The 12,960-nt window shown below is 64.2% G+C and overlaps 1 protein-coding gene across 1 annotated transcript; it reads left to right on the top strand.

Annotated features, from left to right (window-relative positions):
- The first annotated feature begins 2,688 nt into the window (after positions 1-2,688).
- On the top strand, positions 2,689-12,601 carry FSCN1 (fascin actin-bundling protein 1). The gene is made up of 5 exons (XM_084536251.1): positions 2,689-3,558; positions 9,087-9,243; positions 9,673-9,794; positions 10,021-10,188; positions 10,303-12,601. The coding sequence occupies exons 1-5, from the start codon at positions 2,736-2,738 to the stop codon at positions 10,503-10,505; spliced, it is 1,473 nt and encodes a 490-aa protein (XP_084392377.1). The 5' UTR covers positions 2,689-2,735; the 3' UTR covers positions 10,506-12,601.
- Positions 12,602-12,960: the final 359 nt, after the last annotated feature.

Genomic DNA, 12,960 nt, shown 5'->3' with positions numbered 1-12,960 from the left:
AAAGCCCGAAATCTCAGGGGGATAAAGGAGCTGAATCACCTCCTGGTTTGTCAGCAGCTCGCGATGCTCCTCGCCCCTTCCAGCCCCGCTGGCGGGTGCGTGGGGTGTGCGCAAAACCTGACACCCGCTGTGCTGCCTGGGGGGGGGCTCAGAAATACCCCAAACCCCACGGGATTGAACTAAATACAGGGGAAAAATGCAAAAAAAAATGCAAAAGGCCCTCCCCAGCCCCACGGCTGAGCTCCTGCAGGGGGTACCTGCGCTGGGGGACTTCCATCTCGCTGCCCCTATGAGGGATGCGCACAGCCCCGGGTCCCCGAGGAGCCAAACCTGTCCCCAGTGCGTTGTCCCTGTGGCAAAATGCCCCAAAAAATCCTTCCAGCAGGGACAAGCGAGGGCTCTGCCACCTCCCCGCCAGGCCAGGGGACACAGGGGACACCGGGGGGTGAAACCAGCCCTCCTTGCCCCCACGCCTGTCCCCAAGCCCCGATTTCAGCCCGATTTCACCCTCCTGCCCCAAAGCTGCGTGGTTTTCTGCAGCTGAAGCCGAGCTGCAGCAAAAAACACCTGGGGAAGGTGCAAAAAGCAAGGGCAAGACGGGGGCCAGGCTCCAACCCCTCTGCAACCAGCGCTGGGCTTTTCCTCTGGGCTTTTCCCAGACTTTGTCGGGGCCGTGGGGGTGCTCCGGAAAGCCCCCATCATTTATGGCCTCGTTTATGGCCTCATCCTGGGGCTGGGGACCTGAGCTCCCGGGGCCTTGCAGCTCTGGGTCACAGCAGCTTGCAAATGCAATGCAGAGAGGGAAAGGCAGCAGGGAAAGGCAGCTCCTTCCCTCCTGCTCCATCACACGCAGCAGCTCGTGGGAGATGGATTTAACACCGTACCCCCAGCCCGGGGGGCACCGATCCCCTTTGGGGACACCCGGGGACATCCCCCTGCCCTGCTGCGCTGGCTGTGCCAGCCAGCGCTGGGGAGAAAACCCTTTATTATTATTTTTTCTCCTGCATAATTACTTTTTTTTTTTTTTTCCCTGCTGAGCAGAAAGGCCGCTTCTTTCCCAGCCTCACACCATCTGCGGCAGGAGGAGGCAGCTGCGGGCCTGGGCAGCTGCACGGCCCCGCGGCCGGGTCCTAACATCCCGCTGCTGCTGCTGCTGCAGGATGGGGAAAAAACAAAAAAACACCTCTGAAATGCCCCTGCCTCGCTGGGGATGGAGGGTTTCGCTTCCAGCCCCGCCGTGGGGTTGCTTCTGGTTGGAAATGAGGTGGATTTGGAGCAGGAGGAGGAGGAAGGGGAAGGGGAAGGAGGAGGAGAAGGAGGAGGAGAAGGAGAAGGAGAAGGAGAAGGAGAAGGAGAAGGAGAAGGAGAAGGAGAAGGAGAAGGAGAAGGAGAAGGAGAAGGAGAAGGAGAAGGAGAAGGAGAAGGAGAAGGAGAAGGAGAAGGAGCAGGGAAGACAAGCGGGCTGGATGGGCCCCAAACCCCCTTGGCACCCATCCCAGCTCCGGTTCAGCCCCGGGGGGGTTGTGGCAGCAGCCCCCGGGCAGGGCGGGCGGCTGGGTGCATCCTGCAGGCGGAGGAGCTGCCAGAACCAGTACGCCCAGTACAAAACCAGTGCAGCCTGGGGGCCTGGGGGGGGGTGGGGGTGAACGCAGTCGTTCCTGGGGATGGTGCCAGCGGCTCCTTGTCCCGCTCCAGCCCAGTTCAGCTCCCTGATCCGGCTGGAAACCCCCCCCCCATCCCTCTGTTTTCCCCCAATTTTCTGTCCCATAGTGCTGTGCCCACCCCACTCCCCCCCAGACCCCCCCAGACCCCCTTTGCACACACAGTGACCCCCCCATGGGGTCCCCCTGCTTTGCCACATCCCTGTGGGGACTCAGCACAAATTTGGGGTCACATCAGCACCCGGACACCCCCTGAGCCCCCTCCCCAGCCCCCCCCACCCCCTGTCCACTGCAGGGGGGGGGAATTTTGGGGGTCCCCCAGCCCTGGGTGCCTGGCACGGGGCATTCAGGTGGCTGGGGGGGGGGGGCTACAGCACTGCCTCCCCCTTCTTCCTGCTGTCCTTCAGCCCTGCAGCACGTCCAACGGGGCGGGGGGGGGATAATTTGGGGGGGGTCTGGCAATGTAGGGTGAGTTTTGGAAGGGGATGGGGTCTTGCGATTCAAGGGGGAGCCTTGCCTTATAATGGGGGGGGGGTCTTGCAGCACACTGAGGTCTTGTAATGCTTGGGGGGGGGGGGTCCTGCGTTGCGAGGAGGGGTCTTACAGTGTGTGTGTGGGGGTCTCGCAATGCTGGGGGGTCTTGCATTATGGGGGGGGGGCACTGCAGGGAGGGGGAGCGTGGAAATGGGGAGGGGGGGGGGTCCCTGCATCATGGGGTGGGCTTTGCCACGCAGAGGGGGGGGCGTTCCTACAGCAGGGGGGGCGGTCCCACAGCACAAGGGGGCCGTCCCTGTGCAATGGGGTTTCGTGCAATTTTATAGGGGGGGGGGGTCCTGCAGCAAAAAGGGGGGGGGTCCCTGCGAGGCAGCAAGGGGGCTGCACAGGGGGGAGGCGGGGGCTCGGAGGGGCTGGGAGGGAGGGGGGGGGCGGCGCTGCAGCGGTGGGGCCGTATAAAAAGGCGGCGGGGCCATATAAAAAGGCGGCGGGGCCGTATCAAAGGCGGCGTCGGGGCCATATAAAAGGCGGCGTCGGGGCGGCAGCGGTGGCGGCGGCGGCGGCAGCGGCAGCGGCAGGATGACGGCGAACGGGACGGCGGAGCCGGTGCAGATCCAATTCGGGCTGATCAACTGCAGCAACAAGTACCTGACGGCCGAGGCCTTCGGCTTCAAGGTGAACGCCTCGGCCGCCAGCATGAAGAAGAAGCAGATCTGGACGCTGGAGCAGGACGGCGAGGACTCCAGCGCCGTCCTCCTCAAGAGCCACCTGGGCCGCTACCTGGCGGCCGACAAGGACGGCCGGGTGAGCTGTGACAGCGAGGAGCCCGGCCCCGACTGCCGCTTCCTCGTGGTGGCCCACGGCGACGGGCGCTGGTCGCTGCAGTCCGAGCCCCACCGCCGCTTCTTCGGCGGCACCGAGGACCGCCTGTCCTGCTTCGCCCCCGCCGTCTCGGCCGCCGAGAAGTGGAGCGTGCACTTGGCCATGCACCCGCAGGCCAACCTCTACAGCCTGGCCCGCAAGCGCTACGCCCACCTAGGGCCTCGCCGCGACGAGCTGGCCGTGGACCGCGACGTGCCATGGGGGGTGGACGCCCTGATCACCCTGCTCTTCGTGGAGCAGCGCTACAGCCTGCAGAGCTGCGACCACCGCCTGCTGCGCTGCGACGGCCGCCTCGTGCCCGCCGCCGAGCCCGGCACCGCCTTCACGCTGGAGTTTCGCTGCGGGAAGGTGGCTTTCCGGGACGGTGAGGGACGCTACCTGGCCCCCTCGGGCCCCAGTGGTACCCTGAAGGCGGGTAAGAGCAGCAAGGTGGGGAAGGACGAGCTCTTCGCCCTGGAGCAGAGCTGCCCGCAGGTCGTGCTGCGCGCCGGGAACGATCGCAACGTGTCCACCCGGCAAGGTGAGGGGATGGGGATGGGGTGGGAGAGGGATGGGGACGTGGGGAGGGAGGGATGGGGACGTGGAGAGGGATGGGGACATGGAGATGGAGAGATGGGGATATGGAGAGGGAAGGATGGGGACATGGAGAGGGCTGGGGACATGGAGATGGAGAGATGGGGCCGTGGAGACAGAGGGATGGGGACATGGAGAGGGCTGGGGACATGGAGACAGAGGGCTGGGGACACAGGGCAGTGCACCCCCGCGGTGCTCTCGGCATCACCCGCAGCCCCCAGCCCTCCGGCACCATCTCCTCGCCATCCCCGGCACCCCTCGGGCACCGCAGCCCCTCCGCGCCCCCCTGCATCCCTCGGGAGCTGTCCCCCCACGGGCACGGCCCCGTGACCCCGCTCCCTGCATCCCCCTGCAGCACGGTGTCTCCTCCACACCCCCACATCCCTGGGGCGTCGCTGCCCCCCGTGGTGCCCCCCCTGCAGCCCCCCAGCATGGGGACCCCCCCTTGGGGCAGCAGCGACCCCGCAGGGTGCCCCCTGCCGCCCTCCTCCATGGCCATGTGAGGGGCTCTGCCCCCCCCTTGAGCCCCAAACACGCCTCCCTGAAGCCCCCATTTCCCCGTGGCACCCCCACCACGGCTCCCTGGGGTCCCTCCCCCTGCCCCCCCACATCCTGCCCCAGCCCCCTCCCACATCCCTCTCCCTCCCCCTGCGCCCCCCCAGCACCCCCATCCCTGCAGCGTCGCCTCCTTGGGGTGCCCTGGGAAGGGGGGGGGGACACACACAGTGAGGGGCTGCCTGGGGGGGCAGAGGGGATCGGGGGGGGGGATTCATGGGGTCTTCCATTGCCGGGGAGGAGGCAGGGCTGCCGGCCGCCTCGCTGCCTCCGGAGCTCATTGTTCACCAACAAAGCCCTTCCCAACCCCCCCCTCCTCCCCGAGCATCTCTGGGCCACGCACCCTGATGCATGGGGCCCTGGGGGGGGCCGTGGTGCCCCCCGATGGGGCTGTGTCCCCCCGATAAATGTGGGGGGCGTGGGTGCCACCACCCCCCCGGCGCTGGCAGCAATCCATAAAATGGCTTCGCCGAATCTCCCGGCGGTGCGGGGTGGACGTGACCTACATGGAGCCGGCACAAAGGCGGCCGTGATGCTGCCACCACCTCTCCCCCACGTCCCTATGTCCCTGTGTCCCCATATCCCCATCCCCTCATCCCGTGGGCGAAGCCACCCCGTGCCCCGATCCGTGCACCACCGCTCCCCGGGCACGAGGCCACCGTCGAGCACAAAGCGCAACCGGCCCCGCACCCGGTGGGTGGGTGGGTGGGTGGCGGGGCCAAATCCCACCTTTGGGGCTCGGAGAGGGGCTTTGGGGTGTGCACGGAGAAGCAGCGGGCCCCCAAAAAAGCGAGCCCACGGTGGGCAGGGCGATGCTGAGCAGCCGCAGCGTGGGAGCCCCGGGGCACGGCGCCGGCGTGCCAAGTCAGGCCGGCGCACGCCGGGCGCGGGATGGGTGCGAGCATGCCTTGCTGCGGCACAGCCCGGGCCAAAAAGCACCGGGGGGGGATTTTTTTCTTAAAAAAAATATAATATTTATATATTTCAAGGTTGCAGCTTAACCCTTATCTGCGCGCGGGCGGCGACCTTGCAGCCTTTTTCTCCTTTCGGAGAATAAATCCTGCGCTGAAAGAAAGAGATTGCTGCAGAGGGGACAGGCAGCCCTGCCCGGGGGCTCGGGGAGGAGGAGGAGGAGGAGGAGGAGGAGGAGGAAGGCGATGGCGATGCTGGCGATGGCGGCGCGAAGCTGCCGCAGCGCTGTGGGGGAAGGGTTGCTGCAGCCCTTTGTCACGGGAGATGGGAAAACCAGATGTGGGGCGAGGAGTGGGCTGGGGGACGTGGAGAGGGGGCTGGGGGGACGCGGAGAGGGGGCTGCGCTCGCCAAGCCGCCGGCTTTGTGTGCTGCGGAGAAAGGGGGGGGTGGGGGGGAGCCGAATCTCCCCGGCAACAGGGGTCCCCCCGCTGAGCACGGGCCCTCTCCAAGAGAAATAAAGCGGGGAGGGGGCGCAAGGGGGGGGAACGGGGAGGAGGAGGAGGGGGCTGCAGCCACCCAAGCGCCCGCGCTCCCTGCGGAAGCGGTGGGAGCTCATCCTGCGGGGTGCTGGGAGTGGCACCGCCTGGCTCAGGTCCCTTTTGGGTTTCTGCTGGGCTCTTGGGAAAGGTCCCTGGGGTAACGGGCTGGCAGCCACCAAATCACCCAAACACCCAGCCAAGGAGGCATTTGCAGGCATTTCTTCCCCCTCCCCAAGCCCTGGTAGCTCCTGTGACCCCCCCCGGGAGGTGGGTGCCTGGGGCTGGGGGTGGCCCCGTGGCTCCCAGCACCAAAACTGTGGCTGTGCCCCTGGGGGTCCTGAGCCCCACCGCACCTTAAAAAGGAGCTGGGGGTGTTTGTGAGCAGCCAGCAGCTTCCTTCCCCTGCTGGATGGCTCCGAACAAAGGGCCCTTTGTGGCAAGGAGGGTCCCCGAGGGCTCGCTGCGCCCCTGCCAGCCCCCCTCCTGCCTGGGGAGGGGGGAAAAAGAGGGTGAGAGGTGCTCGGAAGGGAGGAATTTTTGGGGAGGGGAGGCCCAGGGATGCAGCTTGCAGGGTGGGTGGGGGGCGAGGAGGGGCAGGCACAAAGCAGGTGGAGATGAGGAGCGGCTCCAGGATGGAGCTGGGGACACGTGGGGCACCCAGTGGTGCGTTGGGGCTGGGGGACGCCATGGAGGAAGAGGATGAGTGCAGGGGAGGGTTTGGGGGGTGCAGCTCCGCCCGTGACCTGTTGCAGAGCTGCACCCCAGGGTGCTGGGGCGGCCCCGTGAGCTCTCCAGGCTGTTTTTCCTCGACAAAACCCCTCCTGGTTTGCCTTCCTGGGGTAGCATAAACCCGCCTGAGGGCGATGCCAGGAAGGTGGCCGGGCACAAGGGCTGGAGGGATGGGATCTGCTCCTGCTCCTGCGCCCACGCTCACCTCCAGCCTCCTCCCCATCCCCGGGCAGAGGCGCACAGGACCCCGCAGCAACCCCTCGGGTTTCTCCCAAGCTGCAGGGCACCCACGCAGGGAATTTTTTTGGGGGGACCAGCAGGCTTCTCACCCCTCCTGGAGCACCACCCCGCAGCTGGCCCCGTGCTCGGCCCCCTCCTGCCTCCAGCTGTAATTAGCAGCCTTGGCAAGGTCAGGGAGAGGCGTTGCTGGCTCCAGACTGCCTTCACCAGGAGCGTTAATTAAAGCCTGCAGCAGGAACCACGGCTGGGCGCTGCGGGAGGGCGGCGCGGGTGCCTTGGGCTGCAGAAAGTGGGGGACACGTGGCTGGGCTGGGAGCAGGACAGGGGGACACGGCAAGGGGGACACAGCCAGCGTCCCGCCATCCCCCAGCTCCTCCAGCCCTGACCCCCAAACCTTCAGCTCAGGCTCGGTTACAGCCCTTTGAAGCCTCCCCATAATTGCATTCCTTTCTGCTGACTCGGCGTAACCCAACCCCGGGCTGGGGGCGGTGGGAGACCCCCCCCCTCGCCAGCAGGCCCCGCGAGGCGCAGCCGCTTCCTCCTCCTGGCACGGGATAAAGGAAAAACCTCCCCAAAATCCCTGCTCCAGGTGGGAGCAGGGGGCTCGCCGTGCCAGGGCTCCATCCCTGGCCCGTCCATGGCTCTTTGCAGCATCTCCCGGGCTCCCTGCTGCATCTCCAGGCTGAGGAGCTCCCCAAAAACGTGGTGTGGAGGGGCTTGGGCATGCAGCTGGTGGGGCGAGCTGTCCCCGTCCCCGCTGTCCCATCAGGGACTGGGTTCTGCAGCGTTTTCTGAGGCTGAAGCCGGGCTCGTGCCGTGCCGGGAGGCGCGGGGCTCGCCGAGGCCTCTGCTCACAAAGGTTTTTTTGGCCAGCTCTCAGCTGTCGGTTACACGACTCTCGGCAGAGCCAGCGTGGGGCTGCAAGCAGCTGGGCCTGGCGCTGCTTTCCCAGCGGGAGGGCAAAATCCAAACCAAATGTTCAAATGTTCCCCCTCCGCCGTGCGGCCACGCTGCGCCCTGCGCCTCTCCACGAGCACAAACCCGGCCCCGTGGCACCGGGCAGCTTCAGCACACGGGGATGGGGCCGGGAATGGGGCTGCTGGCGGCACCACGATGGGATGGTTGAGCCAGCCCCGAGCTCTGCCCCATGCCTGGCCCCATATTTTTTCTGGGACGGAGCCCTGGGAGGCAGCAGAGCCCTGGGGAGGTGCTGGGGGACCCCCGGCTGGGGGGAGGTGGTGCGAATATGGGCAGCATTGTGGAGGTGACAGGACAGCTTGGGCACGGGGAGATAAGATGAGGGACTACAAAGAAAAGCCTTCAAAGCCTAATCCCTTTAGAAGGGGGTGGGAGGCTGATATGCAAAGCCCAGGCAGCAGATCCTGCCCGTCTGGCGTGCAGGGTTTGGAGATGCAGATCCAGAGATATCAGGCGGCCAGGTAGCCGGGTCTGACACATTTCGGGGGAAGGCATTTCCATTTCAAAGGCCGGGAGCCAGCTGGTGCTGGGGTGTCCTACAGAGGTGGTGCCTCCTCCTCCAGCACCTTGTGGGCAGCGGGAGCTGGCACCAGCACTGTGCGTGCCTCCAAGGGGTACACGATGGGGTTTGAGCCCCTAACTCGCATGAAGCAGGGGAGAAATAGGGATGTTTCCAAGCTTTCAGCTCAGAAAGGCTCAGCCCAGCCCGTGCAGGCAGCAGGACTCTCGGGGAAGGGGCCGCATCCAGCTCCCTCCTCGAAACCCAACCCGGCCAACTCGGCTGCTCCGCTTCGGCTCCAAGCTATGGCTTGTGACTCCCATCCCGAAAGTATTTTTAGGCAAAAAACCCGCCAAGCTGGAGAGCTCTGCCTGCCAGCATTTGGCCCCGGCAGCCCTGACTAAGCAGGTTTGTTGGGCTGAGCGCCTGCGGGCAGATTTGCTTGTGGCCGGGGGCCAGCGGTGGCCCTGGCACCGCACCCGGTGGCCACGGGGCCGGCCGCATCCAGCTCGGCAGGGCTGGGGTGAGTGGGGTCCCTGGCCTGGGGGAAAACCCACTGTGAGGCACTGTAAGCTCCAAAATGTCCGAAACAGCCCAAAAATGGTGCCTGAAAATGGGGCAGCCACTGGCTGCTGGGTCATGGCCACGGAGGTGAGCTGGGAGCCCATCGGTGGCACGGTGGCCACAGCTAAGGGGTTGGATAACCCAGCTGTCACCTCCTGGAAAACAAAAAAACAAGCAAACAAAACGACCTACAGCCCTTTTGTATGTGAAAATACCCCAAACTGTCTTTGTTTTGCTGTGCTGGAGCCCAAGAGCCCTGAACTGGAGCTGGATTCTGGCCTTCTTGTTGAGCACCCAAATGGAAACCCGGGTTTGAACCCCAAATGTCACGGGGAGGCCATGTGTGAGGGACTTGGGTGTCACCAAATTGAAGCAGGAGCTGGTTGTGGCCCCGGCAGCTGGGTCTCCATGGGTTGGGGTCCCTGTGACACCCCCTGACCTCTGCCTCCATCCCGCAGGCATGGACCTCTCGGCCAACCAAGACGAGGAGGGCGACCAGGAGACCTACCAGCTGGAGATCAACAAGGACACCAAGAAGTGCGCCTTCAGGACCTACACGGGCAAGTACTGGACCCTCACCTCCAACGGGGGCATCCAGTCCACCGCCTCCACAAAGTGAGTCCCCGCCTCTCGCCCCCGGCCGCTTCGGGGACCCGCTCGTGTTTCCGAGGGGCTCGCCCCAAAATGAAAACCCCAAAGCGAATTCCCTGGAGAGCCGGGGCTGAGCCTGGGCTCGCCCCCGCGGTGCTCGGGAAGTCCCTTGGGCCACGTCATCCTTCCCGGCAGGCTGGGGCGGCCAAAACGCTTACCCTGCACTTAGAGCCGGCTGCTGGAGCTGGGCGGAAAGGCCCCAAAGTGCCTCCGGCTCCGTGTCCCCGGGGACAGCCCGGGGGCCGAGGGCTTAACCCAGGCGGACGCCGCAGCTTCCCTCGTCCTGCCAAAACCCAGCTGGATCAGGACATCCTGCTTCTGAACTCAATGGGGGAGGTGTTTTTGGGGGTCCCTGGTCTGAAATGTCCTGCTGACTGCACTGTGCCCCCGCAGGAACGCGAGCTGCTATTTTGACATCGAGTGGTGCGACAAGCGCATCACCCTGAAAGCCGCCAACGGCAAGTACGTGACGGCCAAGAAGAACGGGCAGCTGGCGGCCTCCATGGAGACAGCGGGTAAGGGACCCTGTGGATAAGGGACCCCGCGGGGACCCCAGCCCCGGCTTGGGATGGCAGCGAGGATGGGGTAGGGGGTGTCCCCAAACGCGGCACCTCGCCCTGGTGATGCTGTGGGGTGGGCGAGAAATATCGGGGCACGTGCGCCCTCCTGGCCGCTGGGTGCCCTCCCGGGGACCATGCTTTGTGTCCCCACGGGCTCACACCGCTCTCCCCTCTGGCGCAGGCGAGACGGAGCACTTCGTGATGAAGCTGATCAACAGGCCCATCATCGTCCTGCGCGGCGAGCACGGCTTCATCGGCTGCCGGAAGGTGACCGGCACCCTGGACTCCAACCGCTCCTCCTACGACGTCTTCCAGCTGGAGTTCAACGACGGAGCCTACAACATCAAAGGTGAGGCCGTGGCTTCGTGCCGGGGGCTCCGTGCACGTCCCCATCCCCGTGGGCATCGCCGCTGGGGGGGGTCCCCGCGGCGGTGGGGGCTCACGGGGTGCCCTCTGCCCGCAGATGCCACCGGGAAGTACTGGATGGTGGGGAGCGAGTCGTCCGTCACCAGCAGCAGCGACACGCCCGTGGACTTCTTTTTTGAGTTCTGCGACTATAACAAAGTGGCCATCAAAATCAATGGCAAATACCTGAAGGGCGACCATGCCGGGGTCCTCAAGGCATCCGCCGACGCCATTGACGCCTCCACCCTCTGGGAATATTAATGCACTTTAGCGTACCTCCCATTGCCAACTTTCCTTTCCCCTCTCTCTTTTTTTTTTTTTTTTCTATTTTTTCTTTTTTTTTTTTTTGGTTCGGTTTCGTTTCGTTTTGAATTTCTCCTCTCTGTAAAAGGATTTCCAGACTGGCTTTGCCCTCCCCTCCCGCCGTAGAGCCCAGCGCCTTGTGTCGGAGGTGGGTCCCCCCCCTGCACCCCCGTGAGAACTGGATCAGTCACCCGGCAGCGCGCGGTGCTGCCGCCTGCACCTGGAGGGCTGCCGAGGGCCCTTCCTCGCCCCGGCCTCGCTCAGCTCGGAGGCTGCCGTACCCCGTCCCGGCCCCGAGCACCACCTCAGTAGTTTACTTTCTTCTCTGCAACTGGAAAAAGAAAAAAAAAAAAAAAAGGAATGAGGTCACCTCCGTGCTCTCCTCTCCATAGCAGTGCCGGTGCCACTCTGCCCTGCGCTGCCAGGGTCCCCCCCGGTCCCCGTCCGATCCAAGGCAGCAGAGACCCCTCCACTGTCCCGTCCCCAGCCGAGGCACAAGGGGTGACCTTACGTGCTGCAGTAGGGCCAGCAAGCTGATCCCCTCCCCGGCTGTGCAGGTGGCACACCTGGAATCAATTTTTGGGGTGATCCCATCTGGAAAGCCCCAGCAATTCATCTCGCTGCCACCCTGCGCTCCTCTTCCTCCTCTTCCTCCCCTTCCTCGGGGTCAGCCCTGCCCCTCGCGGTGCCCCTGGTGCCGAAGGAGCTGTGGTGCCCAGGAGGGGACAGAGGTCGGGGTGGGGACACGTGGAGCAAACCCACATCAGGGGGGCTCCAGCACTGGCCCCCCCCCATCCCCATCAGTGCACGGGGCCGTGTGCCCCTCCAACGGGCACAGCCTCCCCCGGGCGCCGGCTGGAGGCAAGAGCTGCAGATTTCGGTTTACAGAATAGAAAAGTTCCTTAGCAAACTTTGCACAGTGATATTTGCTCAGTACTTTTTCTTCTTTTCTCTCTTTTTTTTTCTTTCTTATCTCTCTTTTTTTTTTTTTTTTCTCATACAAATACTGGAACAGCGAAGCGCATCCCTGGATGCCCACCGCTGATTTGGGAAGCGCCCCCGAGGAGGGGCAGCTCCTGGTCCACCAGCCCGCGGGGGCACCTCGGCTTCGCCAGCATGCCATCTCGTCCTTACTGGAAACAGAAAAGAAAAGAAAAAAAAAAATAATGACCAAAACAGTATTTTTGTTAGTATCTATTTATATATGCTCTCCATGGCACTGTGTTACCAGCTGTTGTCTGTACTAGGTCTGCATTAGTGTGTAACGATGTGAGCGTTCGCGACGGGTGGTGCTGAAGCGTCCTCGAGGGTGTTGAAAGGCACTTCGAAATCCTTTGGGGGGCCGCTCCCCACACCACGGAGCCTTTTCCCCGCGCCCCTCGCCCCCCACGCCAAGGGTGCTCACGGCGTCGCCGCCGCTGTGCCAAGACGAGGCCGGCGCCTGCCGCAAGCTCGGGGCTCGCCAGCCTTAAAACCTGTCCGAGGGGCAGCCTCCGCGGGAGCTTGGTGCTAAACTCTCAGCTCGGAGAGCAACCGGCCCGTCCCAGCGAGGGGACAGCTCGCAGACGGGTCCCTCGCCACCACGGGGTCTCCGCCGGGGCCCTATTTCGGCTCTCCCAGCCAGCGCCCTGGAAAACGCGCCCGCCCGGGGCCGAGGGCGCCTCTCGAAGGAACCAAGTGTCTTGATGAAGCCCCGAGCGACCCCGGGACTTGGCGCTCACTCTTCGCTGGCCTTCACACCCACCGCGTCCCCTCCTCCCCGGCCCCAGTGGCAGTTCAATCCGTGTCCCCCCCTCCCCTGCTCCGGCTTCTCCCCTGTGACACTAGGTCGACATCTCCTCCCCCCCCTCCCCGTCTCCTCTCCTCGGGTGTCGTGACTCTCCGAAAACATCTCACTCTGAAATTTAAGTTTGGGGTTCGTTCGTTTTTTTTTTTTTTAATTTTTTTTGTTTATTATTATTTTTTTTTTGTAAGTGCCATTTGTATAACTTAAAAGAAAACTAGCTTCAAATGGAGAAAAATGAATAAAAAAAAAAAAACCTGCATTCGGACACGAGCAGTGCTGCGTGGTCTGTCAGGGGGCTGTGGGGATGGCTGGGTTTGGGGACAGCGACCGAGGAGCATCGGGGCTGAGCCCGGGGCACTCGAAGCACAGAGGCTTGAGAGAATTTGGGGGCTGGCCAGAGAGCGTCCCAGAGATGGAGCTGGCTCTGAGGATCGTGGGTGGCGTGGTGGGAAGTGAAGGCTTGCTGCCAGCGAGCAGGCTTAAAAGCAAAGCTGGCCAGAGCCCAGGCCACGTTTCAAGATGCTCGGGGCAGTCCCCAGCCCCCAAAAGCCCACGTGCGCCCTCGAGGTGCTCACAAGGGATGCTCCAGCAGCCACCCCTCCTGCGAGTGGCCTGGGAGGCAAAGCT

Source organism: Aythya ferina (assembly GCF_964211825.1).
Source record: "Aythya ferina genome assembly, chromosome: 15".
Classification (NCBI taxonomy): domain Eukaryota; kingdom Metazoa; phylum Chordata; class Aves; order Anseriformes; family Anatidae; genus Aythya; species Aythya ferina.
The sequence above is the reverse complement of the archived record's forward strand: the minus strand, read 5'-3'. Positions and strand labels throughout refer to the sequence as shown.